The 20,302-nt window shown below is 39.8% G+C and overlaps 1 protein-coding gene across 1 annotated transcript in view; it reads right to left on the bottom strand.

The window, feature by feature from the left end:
* The window catches only part of RYR3 (ryanodine receptor 3), a 566,953-nt gene that overhangs the window by 384,409 nt on the left and 162,242 nt on the right, over positions 1-20,302 (bottom strand). Inside the window, exon 2 of the mRNA XM_028850703.2 lies at positions 10,844-10,963. Coding sequence (XP_028706536.2) covers positions 10,844-10,963 — 120 coding nt within the window. The remainder of the gene's footprint in view (positions 1-10,843; positions 10,964-20,302) is intronic.

Here is a 20,302-nt window from a genome sequence, read left to right as displayed (position 1 = left end):
ACAGGCACCCACCACCACACCTGGCTAATTTTTTGTATTTTTAGTAGAGACAGGGTTTCACCTTGTTAGCCAGGATGGTCTCAATCTCCTGACCTCGTGATCCACCCGCCTCAGCCTCCCAAAGTGCTGGGATTACAGGCACAAGCTACCACGCCTGGCAAAACTTTTTCTTTATAAAACTTCAATTCTGCTTCAACCACCAATTTTTTTTCTCTTCTTCATTTAAATACTCAACTTCTTTTAAAGAGCAATAAATACTCACTGATGAGGTTCTGGTTCAGGTAACAGTGGAACTACTTATTGCAAAATAATCCTCCTGCTAATAACAATTATACATTCTGGATAAATATTTAAATAAATAACTGTTTGAAACCACCAGGGAGCAATCTAGAACTGAAAGGAGTATTACTTTTTAAAGATGAGAATCCAATCAGGTGCTACACACATTTAATTAAATTTTCTTCTAAGGGTACTCTCCTGTTCATAGGATCCATGGGGAATAGATGTCAAGAAAAAGGCTTGAAGGAAGTAAGAGATCTGAGTCTGGGGCTACCAGAATGTCTGGAAATAGAAGAGGAGAAATGTTAGAAAGGAGGAAACCACCACAGATGAATAAAACCCAAGATCAGTATACAAATTCCCTTCAATTTCTTTGCCAACTCATAAGCTATATAAGACAGCGTTGCTAGAAAGCAACAGCTAAAATGCTTAGAATAAGCAAAAGTTTCAATAGTTACTTATTTCTGGAATGCAAAATTTGGTTTCCAAGTCTGGCTATTTACAGGGGTTTAGGAAATACTGCAGGCTTTTCATTAAAACTCCAAAAGGCTACATCTGGAGACCAGGAACAGTACACCTTAGAACTAAGGGCAGAACTAAAATGGAGCAAGCTGGCACCAGATGAAAGCGGACTAGTAATTTAACTGCCTGCTACAACAAAATACAATATTCCTCAGGGGGCAGATGACAGAAACCAGAATAACTATAAAATATCATCTACAATGTTCAGTATAAAATTTAAAAATACTACATATTAAAAGAAACAGGAAAATGTGACTTATAACCAAGAGCAAAATCAGTCATTAGAAGCAGACCTATAGACATTCAAGATGTTGAATTAGTAGTCAAGGATTTAAATAATGATTATAAATTTATTAATGAATTTACCAAAAAAAAGAAAATAGGAATAATGGGAGAAGAGAGAGATAATGGAAGGGGAGAAAGAATAATAGAGGAGAGAGAAGAACCTTAGAAAATAAACAAAAACCTTAGAAATAAACTAGAATTTAAAAATAAAACCTGAAATAAATTCATTGGAGGAGGTTAATAGCATATGTACATTAAAAAATGGAATAAATATAAAATAGGTTAATGCAAAGTATTCAGGCAGATGCATAGATTAAAAAAATACTTGAAGAAAAATGGATAGAGTCATAGTGACCTGTGGAACGATATAAAACAATGTAACACAAAGTAGTTGGAGTCCCAGGAGACAGTAAACATGGCAGATAAAATATTTTAAGAAATAATGTCCCCCAAATTCTATATTTAATGAAAACAACCAAGAGATCCATAAAGCTCAGCTCATCAAAATTCAGGCAAGATAAATTTAAAGAAAACTACCCTCAAACGCATCATTCAAATTGCTAGAAACCTGACTGGGCATGGTGGCTCACACCTGTAGTCCCAGCACTTTTGGAGACTGAGGTGGGAGGATCACCTACGGTCAGGAGTTCGAGACCAGCCTGGCCAACATGGTGAAACCCTGTCTACAAAAATACAAAATTTAGCCAGGCGTGGTGGCTTGAGCCTATAATCCCAGCTACTCAGGAGACTGAGACAGGAGAATTGCTTGAACCTGGGAGGTGGAGGTTGCAGGGAGCTGAGATTGCACCATTGCACTCCAGCCTGGGTGACAAGAGTGAAACTCCATCTCAAACAACAACAAAAGAAGAAACCAAATTGCTAGAAATCAAAGATAAAGAAAAAAATGTTAAAACTTTCCAGAAGAAAAGGTTTGTTACATACAGAAGAATGATGATAAAAATGAGAGCTAACTTTCCATCATAAACAATGGAGGCAAAAGGGCAATAAGATGCCATCTTCAAAGTGCTGCAAGAAGAAGAAAAAAAAACTAAATAATGATTTTATATCCAGAGATAAATCCTTCAAAAACAGGGACAAAATAAAGACATTCTCAGTGAAAAAAAAGCTTGGACAGTTTGTCTCCAGTAGACCTGAAGTATAAGAAACACTAAGGCATATCCTTAAGGCTGAAGGAAAATGCTACCAGATAGAAATCTGGATCTAGAGGAGAGAAAAAAAGAGCACTGAAAATGGCAAATACATTAATATTATAAAAGGCTATTCTTCCCTTTTATTAATTTCTTTAAAAGACTATTGACATTTTGAAACAAAAATAAAAATGTGTTACACATTTTATAACGGGTAGAAATAAAATCCCTGACAATAGCAGCACAAAAGATATAAGGAAATTTGTATAAATATGAACGCAAGGAAAACTGTGATAAGTTAACGATTTATATTTTAATTGCTAAAAGAAAAAGAAAAAAAAAGTATTCAAGGCCAGGCCTGGTGGCTCACTCCTGTAATCCCAACACTTTGGGAGACTGAGGCAGGTGGATCACCTGAGGTCAGGAGTTTGAGACCAGCCTGGCCAACATGGCGGAACCCCATCTCTACTAAATATACAAAACATTAGCTGGGCCTGGTGGCAGGTGCCTGTAATCCCAGTTACTTGGGAGGCTGAGGCAGGAAAATTGCTTGAACCCAGGAGGCAGAGGTTGCAGTGAGCTGAGATTGCATCATTGCACTCCAGCCTGGATGACAGAGAAAGACTCTGTCTCAAAATAAATAAATAAATAAATAAATAAATAAATAAACGTATTCAAAAATAATACTAAGAGGTAGAGCTAAAAAGCCAACAGAGAAGATAAAATGACATAACTTTATTTTCTTTAAAGGCAAAAAAGTAGAAAAAGAACAAAATCCAGAGGAGACAAAAGAATAGCAAGAAGGTAGACTAAAACCCAAGTATCTAATCATTACAATAAATGTAAATGAATAAAACATTCCAATTAAACACCAGAGACTGTAAAATGGGGTAGGAAAACAGTACTTAACTATATGTTGTTTATAAGGGATACATTTTAAATGTAAAGATATAAATACATAAGGTAAAACAAACTAATGAAAAAGATGTACCATATAAACAGTAAGCATAAGAAAGCTTATGGCTATACTAGTATCAAAGTATATTGTAAGACCAAGGACAAATAGGACAATTTGTTAATGACAAAAGGATCAATTCATCAAGAAAAACAAAAATTCTGAATACACATGCACCTAATAACAGAGCTTTAAAATACATGAAACAAAAGTGACAGAACTAAACAGAGACAAATCCTCAATCATAGTTTTTAACACCTTTCTCTCAGTAATTAATAAAACAAGTAGATACATTTCAGTAAGGACACAGAAGATTTGAACGCCGCTATTGACCATCTTGACATCCATAAAATGTACATCCAACAACCACAGGACACACCATGTTTTCAAGACATCGGAAACATTCACCAACATAGACCATATGCTGCGCCATAAAATAAGTCTCCATAAACTGGAAAAGATTGGAGTGATACACAGAATGTTCTCTGAGCACATCAGAATTAAAATAAAAATTAGTAACAATTAAAATGGATATCTCACTAATTCATTGTTTAAAACATCCACTCACTGATTAACACTTTTTATCTAACTCCCTCTGACTCTCCTTAATATTTTACTTTTAAAGTCACAAATATCCTCCTGATCCTTACATCTAGGCTTTCAAAAACTGGATTAGTTAATTCAGTACATGGGCAACTTAACTAAGCCAATCAACATTTTCTGAGGACCTAATATGTGTATGACCCTGTGCTGATACTAAAAGCTACTGCTTAAATATAGCACTTCTGATGTGTTAGGAACTGCTGTAAAGCATATTACTATTCTGAACCTGTGTCATTGAATTTTCATAATAATCCTATGAGATGGGTATAGTTTGAAGGATGAAGAAACTGAGGCAGAGAGAGGTAAAGTCATTTGCCCATGGTCACACAGCTAAGTGTTGGAGCCAGAATTACCAGTCCAGGTAGTCAGACTCCAGGGTCAAGTTTATTAAGCACTGTGCTATACACAGCTATACAAAGTCCTTGATTTCAGTGCTCACAGACTGGTGGAAAGGCAGAAGAAAAGTCAGATAAACTATCATAAATTAATGCAGTAGATGTTTTGCACCCCTCCTCCCCAGTCTTACTGTGTCTGGGTACCTCTATCACAATATAGAGGCACATAGTAATCTGCCTTAGATCCCTTTAGAAACTTACTTTAAAGAAAATACATGATAGTCTCATTTATATTGTAAAATATTAGCTGTAAAAAAATTTAACACTGCTTTATGACACACTCAGAGCATTTGCATTTTACTAGTTCCTGTTTGATTTAAGCAAAATATATATTTCTAACTTAGGAATGGCCAGACAGTCATAGGACAGATGTAGAAAAGTTGTGGGAGGGGTATGGAGATGTGCCCAGGCATTTCTGAAGTCTAATTACATGGAGTAATATGCCTTCTTTACCCTTATGTAAGTTGGATCCACGATACTCTTTATTTCTGAATATTCCAGAAATTAGACAGTGATTCAGGTTTGGAATGAACAATCTTCATTAAGTCACTTAACTCAGTTTAAATTCTTATACCTTTCTTCTTTGTAAATGAAGGCAATGTTTGCTTTGTAGAGTCATAAAGAGTAAATGAAAGCAGTTGTCACCCACAGCACTACTTGGGACATAGCACATGATGTCTGATAAATGTTAAAAAAAAAAAAAAAGTCAAAATCTCAGCTTATACATCTCTTCAAATTACATGACAAGGGAGTTTTTAAAAAAACTAAGTTTTATAATAGCTTGGTCTTTCATAAGATCTCAGGTCCATAGAGAATACTATGTACTAACATACATCAGAAGTTCAAAGAAGGGTGTACAACCTTAGGATGAGCCTGTCTCTGCAAATCTTCACAGACTTAATTTTTTAGGAGGAAAGAGTAATCTCTTTCTCAGCTAAAGAATCTAAAAATAACAGAAAGTAAGTTATTTTTAGCCAAAGATGCAATCTTAATTTATGTCATCTACATAATGATGTTTGCACAACAGCTAATGTTTAATCCTGGGTCTTGAGAGCCTACATAACTCTCAGAAACAATAGTAGACTATTCCCCCTTCATTCTCCGAACAGGAGATGAAAACAGGAAAACGAAAATTTCCATTGGATTTCAAAATTGTATTTTTCAGTTTGAACAAGCCATGATCAGTAAGAACAGAAGTATTCCTCAAAAAAGAGGTGGGACTTCACTGTTAAATACCTAGAGCCCCAAGACTCTAGACATGCCACTGGCTTTTTAAAGGGCACTAAGGTAAATTGTTTTACTCCACCTATTTTAGTTTCTGCTTCCTTAAAATCAATGAAACAAACCTTGGTCTGTTGAAACTATTTTTTTTTTTTTTTTGAGACGGAGTCTCGCTCTGTCGCCCAGGCTGGAGTGCAGTGGGGCGATCTCGGCTCAGTGCAAGCTCCGCCTCTCGGGTTCACGGCATTCTCCTGCCTCAGCCTCCCAAGTAGTTGGGACTACAGGTGCCCGCCACCAAGCCCGGCTAATTTTTTGTATTTTTTAGTAGAGACGGGGTTTCACCGTGTTAGCCAGGATGGTCTCGATTTCCTGACCTCGTGATCCGCCCGCCTCGGCCTCCCAAAGTGGTGGGATTACAGGCATGAGCCACCGTGCCTGTCCTGAAACTTATTTTAAACAAAAAATAGTTCCCATATTCCTCCCATTTCTTGATGATGATCTACTATTAAGAAAGGTGAAAGTTGGGATTTGGAAGGGTATTGGGGTTCTGGGTGTATCTAACAAGGCCGTAGTAAAATAATTGTCATCATTGAAGATTACTGGGGGATAAGTGTTATGACATTTTTTTGTATCCTTTTGCATGAGAATTTGACCTTCAGTTAACTCTCCAGTTTTGTTCCCATGGTCACCTGCTACAACTTGTATGTAAATTATGTTACCAGGGTACATTGCTTGTGGTGAAAATGATCCCTGATTGATAGCTGCATGTGGATTGGGAAGACTATCAACACGTATTTTAGAAAGGCATATCCTTGGAGTGCAGTGACTCTTGTAGCTGGGGCTGCCTTTGTGGAGTCCTCAAAAGCTGTGCCCATGGAATTATCGCAGATATGTTGGCTCCAATGATCTATGAGGCTTTTAAGCCATGGTAACTCTCACACATACTTGATGTGGACCCTCTCATCTCTTTGCACCTGAGCTGTCATCTGGGGATTGGAAATCCAGAAGCCAGCTCCTAAATTGCTATAGGGGTTTCTGCCGAAATGCAGTGCTTGACACATCTCAGCTTGCAAGCCATGGTTCCCGTCCTATGTCCTTCTGAGAAGACTGATGCCAAGTGGTCTATGAGTGTCTTATGAGTATGGATGTAAAGTTGAACCAAAGACCCTCCCCACCCCCTCAAGTGGACACTGCAGATACAGAATAGATGAGATATAATATGAAGGACCAGAGGGATAGTATTAAATTCCTAGTGCCTAGGAACACATTTTCTATTGAATAAAAAGGAAAGGAAATAAACATTTGCTATGATAAAATGAACAAGAAATATTTCCTCTCTCTTTTTTTCTGGGTCTCTGGTTATAGCCCCTAGACTTTTTTTGTTTTGTTTTGTTTTGTTTTTAACAAAACAAGATACCTTTAAATTCCTAAACCTTTGCTTGTTTGAAAGGGAGCTAAATAATAGTGCTTCCATCAATTATTAGCAGTTTCAGGAGACCTTCAAGGAAGGGTGGACCATGGCATACAGGAATCAAAGTCCTGGGAGAGTTCCCTAGTGCTAAATAGTCTTCATGTCTACAGCAAGTGTTAATTATCTTAAACTCGTGCTCCTTACTCTTCTATCCTCTCACTCCATTGCTTCCATATGATCTCCTTTTCTCAGGGTCAAACACTAAGAATAGTTTTTGAGCACTTTATCTCTTTTTTCTCTGAAGTCTTTCTTCTCCATAGAATTCATCTCAATTTTCTCTGAGTCTCGATCAGCTTAAAATACCCTTGACTAGAAATGCCCAAGGTCACCAGTAGGCTCTGTAGCCAGCTGAGAAGAATGGTGTTTGATGTCTATGCCTCATGCCCAGTGCCAAGCTCGGAAACATACCTCCTCACCTCACTGCATGACTTACATTAGGATCCAAGAACCTAAGAATGGTACAGCTCGTTGAGAAATTTGATGGTAGAGAATTAGGGCAACTATTTAGTAATAAGGGAGAAGACAGCCAGCCAAAAGAGAGGCTTGCATAGTTGCAAATGACTGCAGGAAAGAATGAAGCTCTCGGAACCTGGGTTCATCTAGCAGGCTGCTCCCAGGAATGGTGACAAGAAATTCTAAATATCTGCTCTGTCCTTACCGTGAATTTGACCCTGTTTCTCTGTGAGAACCCTGATGGTGCACTTCCCTCATACTACATATAAAATAGGCACACTCATGCAAGGCTGGTGGTTATGTCAACTGTAAACAATTTGTATATCATTTTGGGAAAGCAGTTTAATAGTGTTCATGCTTCCGACACCATTAATTCTACTCCTGGATATTTACTCCCGAAAGCCAAAATAAACCAAAAAACCATATGCATATCATTTTTTGACCATTCATGAAGACCATATAGCAATATGGAACTGGCTGAAATATTAAAGAAAAAAACCCAAAACACAGAATGTCTGAATAACCAGTATAAGTCCAACTTTGAAAACAGACAGGTATACGTGGACAAAGGCTAGAATGAAAAACAAATGAAAATAGTTGCGACAAAGTGGTAAAAATATGGATGAGATATATCTCTTTTTAAAATTCTTCAGGCTTGTTTGAAATTTAGAATGATATATTAAAATAAGAACAATCACTTAGTTAAGTGGACGTTAGGAAAGACATTTCCTCATCCCCAATTCATCTATGAGTGTATGACTTATCATTTCTATGGCCTGAGGGATACAAAGCATTCTCCGATTACAACACACAGTTGTTTCTAATCCAGCTTGGGTAAAACAACGATAAATCCAGAGCCATGTTTATAGAATCATCTAATTTGATAGTTAAATGAATTTGTAATTCCAAGACTTTCATTCTAAACTCAAGATTTAGTAAGCTCAGGAGCTGATCCGTAATCTTTCTTTTACACAAAATCAGACCTTGCAAGTCAAAAGGGATAACAACTTTATACTTAGCATTATTATCAACTCTAGCTATTAAGTACGCTGTATTAGTTCAGTACTATGTGCTATATATATAATTATTTCTCTTTATTTTCACAGTCCTTCTGAAAGATAATTAGTTTTCCTTAAAGAAGAAACTAAATCCTAGTTTAAATATCTTGTGCAATATGAAATCATAATAACCAATGGTTTTATCAAGCTTACAATGCACTAGGCAATTTACTAACCCATTTGATCCTTAGAGCAATCTTATAAGGTAGTTACTACTAAATTCCCATTAAGCAGATGAGGAAACTCAGCTCAGAAAAGTGAGGTATCTTGTCCAAGGTCCTGGTTTAGCCAGCAAGTGGTAGAGACACGATTCCAACTCTGACGGTCTGGCTCAGAGCCTGTGCCCTAAAGCGGGGTCCCCAAGCCCCGGGGCCACAGACCGAGTTTGTGGCCTGTTAGGAACCAGGCTGCACAGCAGGACGTGAGTAAGTATTACTGCCTGAGCTCCGCCTCGTGTCAGATCAGTGGCAGCATGAGATTCTCATAGGAGCATGAACCTTAATGTGAACTGTGCAAGCAAGAGTCCTAGGTTGCACGCTCCTTAGGAGAATCTAATGCCTGATGATCTGAGGTGGAACAGTTTCATCCTGAAACCATCTCCCACCATCCGTGGAAAAACTGTCTTCCATAAAACTGGATCCTGGTGCCAAAAAAGGATGGGAACTGCTGCCCTAAAGCACTGCCCTATACCCTACTTGATGGATGACTAGAAAAGGATACCACTTGTTTTCTAATTTAGGTCAATACACTTCCCATTGGATTGTCCTGCGTCTCATTTGGCAGATGAGAAAATTGCAAGCATGAGTGACTGACTTGACTTGTTCAGGGTCACGTGAGTAGCTCATGGTTGAGAATTAACTTCTTGACTTCTAATCTAATGAACTTCCTGTTATCCCAGACTGCTGGGAATCAAAACAAACAAACAAACAAACAAACAAACAAACAAAAAACCTAGCTAAGAACAAAAGCAAATGAGAAAAGGCCTTAGGAAAATCAAGTCAAAGATCTTTAAAAAGATAAAAATCTTCCTTGTCTCTCTTCTATCCCATATATTTTAATGGGACTCTGGCTCTCGCTCATCCTCATGGATGGATCAGTGACCTACATGGGGAAGGGAGAAGCAGTGATGTACAAAAGGGGCGTCTGGGGGACGTGGCCATCACCCTGGACATCTGGTGTTCCAGGTTTTAGCCAAACTCTCTGTGTATGTCTGTGTTGTATATGTTTATGTGGAAAATGGCATGCCAATAGGTGGGTCTTTTGGAAAAATGTTACCAATTTCTGATTTTTGTTTTTTTTAAAAAAAGGTTCTATGAGAAAACCTGAGCTTAGAAGGTGTGATGGTGGGTTTTACGTCAACTTGGCTAGGCCATAGTGCCATTATTCAGTCAAATGGCACTATAGGTTTTGATGTGAAGGCATTTTGTAGATATAATTAACATCTACAGTCAGTTAACTTTAAATAAAGGCTGTTAGCCTTGATAATTTCGGTATGCCTCATCCGATCAGATGAAGGCCTTCAGAACAACTGAGATGTCCTGGAAAAGAAGAAACTCTACCTTAAGACTACAACATTAACTCCTGCCTGAGTTTCCAGCCTACTGATGTTAACTACAGATTTCAGTCTCACTAGACCCTACAACTGCATGAACTAATCTCTTAAAAGAAATCTCTATACACTTATCTGCTTACCTACCTACCCACCCATGCACTCACCCATCCATCCATCTGCCCATCTGTCCACCATCCATCCATCCATCCAGTTGACTTTGTTTCTCTAGAGAACCCTGACGGATATAGAGGTTTTCCCAGGACTGAAAAGCACTGCAAGAATGCTGAGCACATAGATCCACTTGACACACAAATCCTGAAAAGCAGAAACAGCCTGAAAATGGAGACAGAAAAGTTCTGCTGAAGAGACACAGCATTATTGCCACCATGCAGGCAGAGACCAGTGCAAACATTACTCTCTGCCCTCGTGTCACAGTGGGCAGACAGTTACAACAATCTCAGCGCAGTCAGAAGTGAAAGGGGTGTGCTCACTGTGAAACATAGGTTCAGGCATCTGTGAGTCTCTGTAGCAGTAAAATGACAGCAGGGAGTAAAGAACATGCACTCAGATTTCTAGGAATTAACAGCAACAGAAAGGCATTCTGGGAGTGTTAAGAGGACCTCCTCGGTCAGCGCTGACAGTAAGCTCAAAGCCTCCCCAGGGTCCTGGACAACACTGACAGGCAAAGCACTTCTAATTCTTCATAGTGCTCTGGGTTCCTACGTCAACAATTCCTAGGCTTGCGGAGAGTTATGGTTTAAACCAGATCTGCTTCCTGTTTTAAAAATCAATGTGTCCTTTCAAATGTCGTCCTCATCACCATCTCCCAGTTTTATCTCCCCTAAATGACTATGTCAGACACCAAGTTGGAGGAAGGTGCAGGGTGGACAACCAATCTCACCTTGGCTTCTGAAGTGGGTTCCAAGAAGCACAGGCGATTCCCAAGTCCCTCGGCTGCCAGGCAGAACTTCCTCTGCTCCTTGTGAATGGTGGCGATGCACTGGAGTACCACTTCATCCTCCTGCCACGAGAAGAGAGACCCAAACATGAGTATGGGAAACTGCTGAGCCAGGTCCCGAGTCACCTTCCTGTACCTGAGTCAGGTAAGCCACCAACCCCTGACAGCCACGTGCTTTTGGTTTTTATTTTTAAACCTGATTATGGAAGGAGATTTTTTATTCACAGGACATCACTGAGCATCTACCATGAGTCAGAACTCTCCTTAATCCTGGGGTGAGGTCAGTGGGGGCAAGTGCACATACAGTGCAGGCCTCACTTCTGAGAGCTGTGCAAAGCATATGGTCTAGGTGAGCTGATGATTTCAACACTTTGGCAAATATGAAAGCAAATTTATATAATCTCTCCAAATACAGAATAAAACAGTAAGATACGATTGAGGGGAACAGAGAATGCAGACGAGATCGCGCAAGGTGGGACAAGTGGAGGAAAAGTGTTGGGGTTTCAGGTTGTGGAAGAGGTAAAGTATGTTCTGTTGGAGGAAGGGAGAGTGTGTGGTGGGCCACATATGTGCCAGAGACGGTAAAGAAAGATGTGGAGAGTGAAGGAGGTAGGTTTTAGACTCACAGAAAAGGACGATTAAAGCAGCCTTGGAGATCAGGTAGAAGGAGAAAGAATTGAAGGTCGATTAGAAGAACTGCTCTGAATTCCCAAAGAGTAGACCTCTCTCCTAAATACCAATCTCAAAAGCAGCCCTCCTAAAATTTCAGAGGCCCTGGAAAAGAGGCAGCCCTCCATCTATACTGATACGTTCACTTCTTGCACAATCCTCCCTGAAATGGAGAGGAAAACAGTTTCCTTACCAATTCTTCCATTCCTGCCCCTCCTACCTGTCAGGCCATGCTCCCTAGTCACCACCACATGGCTTTGGATTTCAAGCAGCAAATCGATTTCCAAGTGTGGTTAAGTTACGGAAGTGACCTGGGGGAGCCAGCTGGAGCCTCCCTCCTTCTGAGCATCTGGCTATCCATTGCCCCATCTCACCTCCATGTTCCTCAGTCTCAGAGACTGTCTTGCTGGAAAGTGTCACCAGAGTGTTGGAAAGGCAGATTAAGTAGAAGTCATTCTTCTTAAACTGTGTCTAGCATGTGCCTATGAAATGAAAAAATACAATGGTCCTACCTGGTAAGAGTGTGAAGCAATCCACTATTAACAGACCCCTACAAAGATGTCTGCTTGTGCCCAGAGATAGGTGAGGAGCTACAGGGGAATGTGAGGAGCCACAAACTGTAGATGTATGGAAAGAAGACTGGGAAAATATAGCTCCACAGTTTTACTAGCACTGAAATGTCACTGTTCATTATCTAAGTGAGTCAGAAACAAATCCGGGAATCTTTGCTTATAGTAAAATCAGAACTCATGGTCTTCATTTTCTTTGAGACTGAAGAAAACTCCAGAATATCACTGCTTTAAAAGTGGGGGTTTAGTGAAATCTCTGAAGAGAATGAAATTTTTCCCCAGGTGGAGCGTGCCCCTAGATCCCACATCAACCAGGGCGTTAGGATCCTCCTAATGGCATTGGCGGGTGGGACGAGGGTGGGTGGTGAGGTGCTCTTAGTTGCCAAGATGACGGAGACGTGCTGCTTGTGTTGGAAAGCAGAGGCCATGGGAGTTAAGTCATCAGCAATGCAAGAGGCAGTACTCAAAACTTAACTTTCACACCTAAACCAAGAATATCCCCTACTGAGAAATAGTTACATATCTCCCCCACCCACAGTTAATCAGTAAAAAGAAAGAAACAAAACTTAAAACCCCCCAAAAAACTACAGCAACAACAAAACTCAGGCATTTAGAAATCATAGAAGTGTAATTATGGATTTTTTTTTTTTTTTTTTTTTTTTTACAAAGGCATGAAAGTTGACAGTTTTCCCGTCAATGTGTGCCTCTGAGGTACTCTTTTCAAGATATTGCGATCTTGAAAAGGGAATTGAGTCCCTTTCCCTTTCTATCTCCCAGGTGCCCGAACCACCAAGGCTTTGACCTTGCACTAGCTGACTTGGGGTCTCCCTATTTGTCTTCTGAAATTTCCCCGTCCCATAAGTCACATCCCAAGCTGCCAAGAAACTAATGCAATAACCTGCCCTGATTTAATTAATAGCCATTTGTAGAAGAGCAGCCCTGCACCCATGTGTTCCTAGGTTGGGGTTCTGGTGACACACAGATGGGTGTGGGACTCTGGGCCAAACTGATACTTCTCCAAAGGATTTCTACTCTTTCCCACATTCTGTCTGGAACCTTCTGCTCAACCATGCTGACCTGGCTGCAGACACCACCTGGAGTGGCAGCCTGCAGCACCTGCCTTTGCTCCATATAGCAGCAATTATTTCCATAAACCTTCAATAGACAGACATCTGGAGCCTTTGAGTGCCTGACACTGAAATCTTTGCACTGAATTCCGTTTGGGATTATGAGATGAGTTAATTCAACCCATCTGATGACTCCTCTTGCTCCTGAGTGAAATACAGAGCACAGGCTCTCCAATTAGAACCCAAGCCTTTCTTCATCCCTGTACTGGTTTGCACTTTCTCCCCTAGAATTATCCTCCCTCTTTTTTTCTCACTTTGCTTTAAATCAGATCTGGGCATTGCTGAAGGATGTCATTTCCAAGGAAGCCCCCTTACCCGAAGGCTGCAAATTCTTCCACATTTTCTATCTCCTTTCCCCAGAAGCCTGCCTTCTTCTCACATGTCCCGATGCCAAATTTGGACCTTACTATTCTTCCCATGTACAAAAACTCTTCAGTTTTGAAGTATGTGATAACCACTTTCCACAACATTTCCAATCATTTATCTGACAATCAGAAACTCTGAAAAATTTTGTGTTAATTCAATATACATTTATTTGTTATGTATTCATCTTGCAATGACAGGTGGGATACTATGAGACACACAGGTCTTATAAGACAAGACTCATTAATACTGTAATAACAGAATCGTGGGCTGGAAGGCCATCCCGAGTAACTTTAGGGTTTATGCAGACATCTATTCAAAGTGAACACCTGGACCTAATGATTTCTACTGTTTTAGTAACACACTATGATGAACTTTCCATGTCATAACCTAGAATAATCCCACTTCTAAAATCCAAAACTGAACTATCCAATGTTACAGACCCATTTTCTCTCTTGCTTTCACATTCCTTACTTTTTACTAGATTTGCTCTACTTTATCAAGGCTTCCAGTTCCTAGAAAGGCTCTCATCTCCATTATTTCCTCTTTCTCAAGAACTGTTGATTTTTTTTTTTTTTTTGATAGAGAAAATAACACAACTCTGGGGTTTTGTGCCGCTATAAATTTATGATTTCCTGGTAACTTCTTTTCAGCTTGTTTCAACTTCATCTCACTGGAACAAGACCACAAAATGTTCCCTTTTTGTAGGCCTCACAGCAGATTCAACTCTGTCAATATAAAATAACCATACCTCCCATCTTTAAGAGAAAGAGAAACAAAATAAAGAGAAGAAAGTACTAAGTGAGAGGGTGCAATAATAAGTAATAGTGGTGGGGACTGGGGGGACACTAAGGCCTTTCAAACCCAGCCTCTGTCTTAAAGAATATGATTTTCTAGTTGCCGGGAAATAGTATCTTTAAGATCACATAAAGACTTCCTGCTTTATACCAAATAAGCCAAAATGTCTCTCCCTGGATTTAAGGTGCCCCACAGTTGAATTCTACCTGATACCCCTAGCTTTGTCTCTCCTTCATTCCTATTGTCTTACTGTCTCCCAAATAAGTCATGCCCAGGCTCCCTAAAATGCTCCTTCTTGAAACCCCTCCATTCCCGTATTCATCTCTGTATTCTTCTAGTGCTCCCACCTTTCTGATGGATCCTTCCCATCTCTATTTTCTTCTGCCATCCCTGAATAAAAGGGACTGCTCAATGATTGGTCTTTGTCATTTTCCCTTGGCAATCTCATTCATTCTTCAGGCTTCCTGCTTTACTTCCGAGGAGCTGTTACTCAGTCTGTACCTCCAACCTGGTGGCACTCTAGGGTTCCAAACCTCCGTCTGTTTTTACCTGCGGACTTACCAACACTTCAAACCAACATCTCCCAGTGCACTAAAAGGCTTCTTTTTCAGTCTACCTATCCTTTTATATTCCCCAAGTTTCTTAAGAGCACATCCAACCTCTGGGCAACCTCAGCTTACACATCATTATCTCATATCTCTGGGTCCTCCCCTTTTCCTGTATCACAGCAAATGGGCCAGTAGAAGGAGAGACTGGAGGTCTTGAGACTAAGACAAGGCTATTATTTGACCCAAAGCATTCTTCCCTAGTCTGCTACCAGAGGCATAGCTCTGACCTTATTTTCCCACTGAAAATCCTCAATGGCGCTCTCTCTACTGTTCACAAAACAAAAACTTCTTGAACTAGTATCTGAGGCTTCCACGTTTCCAAACTATCGTCCTAACTTCTTCCCTGTAGCCTTGGGTTTCCCTATTTCCATGCCTTTGATCATGAAATCTCTAATATTAAAGCTGCCCTAATTTGCCCTAGTTTTCCATGTTCCTATATTACCTATCCTTCTCAGCTTAGCTTAAATGCCACATTCTTTTATGAAGCCCAAGTTATCTCTCTGGTCTGTGAATTTCCAGAGCAATATCACCATACTTTGTGCAGTATTACTTACGAGCATGTCTTCTCCCCCACGATATGTTTTTAAACAGCCAACATTTACTGATCCCTATGTGACAGGCACCATGCTTTATGCACAAGAACCCATTTAAGCTTCACATCAACACTACGTAAGCACTATTGCTGTCTCCATTTTACAAATGAGGAAGCCTGTATACAGCAGTTACGTAACTTGCCTCAGGTCTCACGGTGGCAGGGGGCAAAGCCTGGTATCTAATCCAGGCAGTCTATATTGATGCACTTGCTACCACTACTTCCAGCTGACTTTGTACCCCTCAAAGGCAGGACCACATCTGATTCACATTTCTGCCTATCATGATACTCACCATGGTGGTATCTGATGCATATTATGTACCCAATTATAACTTACAGAATGGGTATGTTTTTACCTTGTAACCCTATTTAATTATAAACTCTATTAGAGCAGAAAACTCCTGCTTTCTCATCCAAGCTGGAAACATAATGTGTCTTGTAAAATTGTGTTAATTAATTGGGATATGGACTCAGATTACAAGAAATTTCCCTACTTTCACCATATAACAGGGTCATTTTCATCGATGAGTCAGAACTGAATAATTGAATAAAAAGGGAACAGATGCTGGCATTTAAAATAAAACAATGAAGCTTTGGACTCCATAGCTTCTATTTCTTAATTATTATTATTGATAATGATATCAACTATTTCATTCTGGACTTCTATGCCAAACACTATGCTGACATTTCCTCCCAGATTAAATTAAGCTTCACAACAACACAACCACTTTAAGAATGAGAAAACCAAAATTCAGAGGGGTTAGGTAAATTTAATAACAGTGAATGTTTAATGACCAGTCACTATGTGCTACCATGTTATCGTATCTCAGTTTAATCCTTGCAATCATCCTGTAAGGTAGGTGCTAATATGCTCTCTATTTGATAAAGTGGTTGAGGCACAGAAAGGTTAAGTCACTTGCCCAGTGCCACACAGCTTGTAAGTGACAGATCTAGACCTTAAGCCCTGGACTGTCTGAATCAGGAGTCGGTTCTCTTTACCATGGTGCCAAACTGGCTCTCTTACTCTTAAGAGACTGACCTTAGCAATAGGTATGAATTCATGTCTGTCTGATTCTAAAGCCCACGGTGATGGCGTTGACAAAAATAGATGCTCCCAGCCCTGTCACATGATCAAACCACATTGAAACATAACCACATCACAGAGCACAAGGCCAAAGAGAGCAGCCAGAGTGCTAAAATAAATAAATAAATAAATAAATAAATAAATAAATAAATAAAACAAGATTTCTCTATTCCCCATGATTGCAACACTGGAAGGGGCAAGCAGCAGCCCAAAACTCGCTGCAAAGGCAGAAAAATGATGAAAATCCAAGGTATATCATATGTCAGCCTCCCTCCACGCCATGTGGTTCACACACGCCAGCTATTCCTGTCATAGATTCAGCTTGTGGTGGTGTTGAGTGATTGTCCCTGAACAAGGATATACAGCCTTCGGCTCTCTTCGCTTAGATTTCACATTGTCACAGGTCATCTCTGACAAAGTCAAGTTCTTTCAATCGTCCTCTGGCCAAAGAACTTTGAACTTGAAAATGGATGAAGCTTGCCTATTTTATCCTTACAGCTTTCTTTCTTATACCTTGGCTCGCAGTCTGAGGGCCAGAACAATAGAGAGCCATCTCTGCTGGCTCTGAGCTGATGGCTGGGGTTCCTTGGCTCTCCCGCTTCTCTATGGGTCACTTGGGAAGAACTCTCTGGAACAAAACAAAATGGCTGACAGCCCTATTTAAGGTAGATCACGAGGCAGCTGATGACAGCCCTATAGTTAGATCTGCAAATCACTGGCACTGAGCAGCTCGTGACCAGGAGCATGTGGGACAGAGTGTCATCCAGCAGATTTCATGTTCAAGTGCAGACATTACTGCAAAGGAAAATCCATCACCATGTATTGCTTTAAAGGGAAGATGTTTCCTACCTACTGATCTTAAACATCAGGCACTATTTTAGGGAACTGATAAAGTTAAGCTACTTTCTAAATACATGAAAGATATGGGTGTGTGCTTATTCTAAGACTTTACCCAAAAGCCTTTCTTAAATGAAAAATAAATGGGCTTTTTGGAATGACAAGACCACATACAGATTATTTCACAAGAATTAATGACAAGGTCGCTTACTTGTATGATCTAAATAGCAATCATTTGTTGTATTAACTTTTCACAACTTTTCCCATTACCAAGAAGGCAGAGGTTGGAGCTTGACCATAAAATCTACTCAACCTCCCACGGCTTATATATGCTTATATATGCATATATATATACATGTATATATACACACACACACACACACACACACACATATATATCTCCAAAGAAAATGTGATTAGTATATCAAACAGATATCTAACTCCCATGTTCACTGCAGCATATTCACAATAGCCAAGATACAAAAACAACCTAAATGCCCACAGACAGATGAACGGATAAACAAAATGTGGCACACACACACAATGAAATATTATTCAGCCTTAAAAAGAAGGGCATCCTGTCATTTGCAATAATACAGATGTTATTGGATCCTGGATGGCATTATGCTAGCTGAAATCAGCTATGCGCAGAAAGACAAATACTGCATGATCTCACTTTTTGTGGGATCTAAAATAGTCAAATTCATAGACGCAGAGTAGAATGGTGGTTGTCAGAGACAGGGGGGATGGGGACAGTGGGAAGATGCTGGTCAAAGGGTAAAAAGTTTCAGTTAGACAAGGTAAGTAAATTCTGGAGCTCTAATGTACAGCATGGTGACTCTAGTTGATAATACTGTATCTTATAATTGAGATTTGCTAAGAGGATAGAGCTTAAGTGTTATCAAACACACACAAAGGTAAGTATGTGAGGTGATGGAAATATTCATTAGCTTGATTGTAGGTGATCACCACACAATGTACATCAAAACATCAAGTTGATGCCTTAAATAAAAATATATAAATACATTATTTATATAGGAAATACATTATATACATTATATATTAAATTCGTATTATCTATATTTATATATATTATACATACATATAAATGTGTGTATATATACATATATACGTATCCACCTCCCTACAATCTCTCTTCTGTAACTCTTTTGCTTGCTTGGTTTTAACTATACTGGCCCTCTCCTTAGAGCTCAAGTTTTTGAAGCATTATCCTCCCTCAAAACCTTGTACTTGCTGTTCCCTTCATGCAGAATGTTCTTCCCCCACATACCGGCAGGGCTCCCTCCCTCACTTCCTTTAGGTGTCTGCTCAAATGTCACCTTGTCAGAAAGACCTTCCCTGATCACCCCATATAAAATTATAACTCCATTTTTATGTTGCACTTCCAATCTTGCTTAATATTCTTTTCCAACTAGTGTTTACCTCCTAAGAATATAGATTTATATCTAATCTCTCTCCTCCTCATTAGAATGTAACCTTCATGCACATGATTGTGCTCACCTTGGTACACTCAATGCCTGAAACAGTGCCTGGCATATGGTAGGCACTTAGGTAGTCGCTGAATGAAAGATTAGTCATTTCAGTTCTCATCAAGTAGTGTCCCCACAAAAACCTAGGAATTCATTACATTCTTTTATTTTTTTTTTTTGCTGAAAGTGTCCAGTCTTTGGTCTCAGCTGGAATCGTTTGCTTATGGGGACTGACAAAAGAGGCACCCACAGCTTATAGGATCCTTTGGGCTCCGGCAACAGGGAGGAATGTTGTATTTCCCTTTCACAACTTTTCCCATTACCAAGAAGGCAGAGATTGGAGCTTGACCATAAAATCCACTCAGCCTCCCACGGCTTGATCTCTTATAAAACTTGCAAGGGAGAGCGAAGGAGAAAGCCTTTCCCGGAGCTGATGAGGGAGATGTAGCAGCATACACGCATTAGGGTTTACATATGCAATTAATTCTCTCTCAGGCAGAACATGCTGCTATGTAACATGGAAGAATGCAGTGACCTATTACCTATGACATTTTCTCCAGAAATAATAATTTGTTTTAAGTTTTCTATTCTCATAGGAAGGCAATATAACGATCTAGTTGCTACCCAGGGAATTTCATGCCCCACAGAAGGATTTTCTATAAAACGAACTCTGATATTCTAGATACATCTCTCCCACCCAATCAGAACACAGCAGGTGAGTGACCACACCCAAATGTATGCACACACTCCTTTGGTTTCATTCTTCTTTAGATACAACAGCCATGGAGAAGAATGAATGGGAAAAATCTAAAATACTATAGCAAATCGTCATTTTCACTCTCTAACCTCAGAGGTAGCAAGGGTCAGTAATATAGTTACGGCAGGAAAATTTTGGTCTCTGGTTCTAACATTACTCTGAATCTTTTTTTGGGGGAGGTGGGGAGACAGGGTCTCACTCTTTCACCCAGGCTGGAATGCAGTGGTGTGATCACAGTTCACTGAAGCCTCAACCTCTGGGGCTCAAGCAATCCCCCCACCTCAGTCTCCTGAGTAGCTCAGACTACATGCAAGTGCCTGGTTAATTTTTTTTTTTTATAGAGATGCGGTTTTGCCATGTTGCCCAAGCTGGTCTCATACTTCTGGGCTCAAGCTTCCCAAAGTGCTAGGATTACAGGCATGAGCCACCATGCCTCAAAACCTCATTTGAAAAAGGACATATGACCAGGACACTTTAACTTTTCACATTCCTATCATAAATGTTGATG

This window comes from Macaca mulatta, chromosome 7, assembly GCF_049350105.2.
Source record: "Macaca mulatta isolate MMU2019108-1 chromosome 7, T2T-MMU8v2.0, whole genome shotgun sequence".
Taxonomy (NCBI): Eukaryota; Metazoa; Chordata; class Mammalia; order Primates; family Cercopithecidae; genus Macaca; species Macaca mulatta.
The sequence above is the reverse complement of the archived record's forward strand: the minus strand, read 5'-3'. Positions and strand labels throughout refer to the sequence as shown.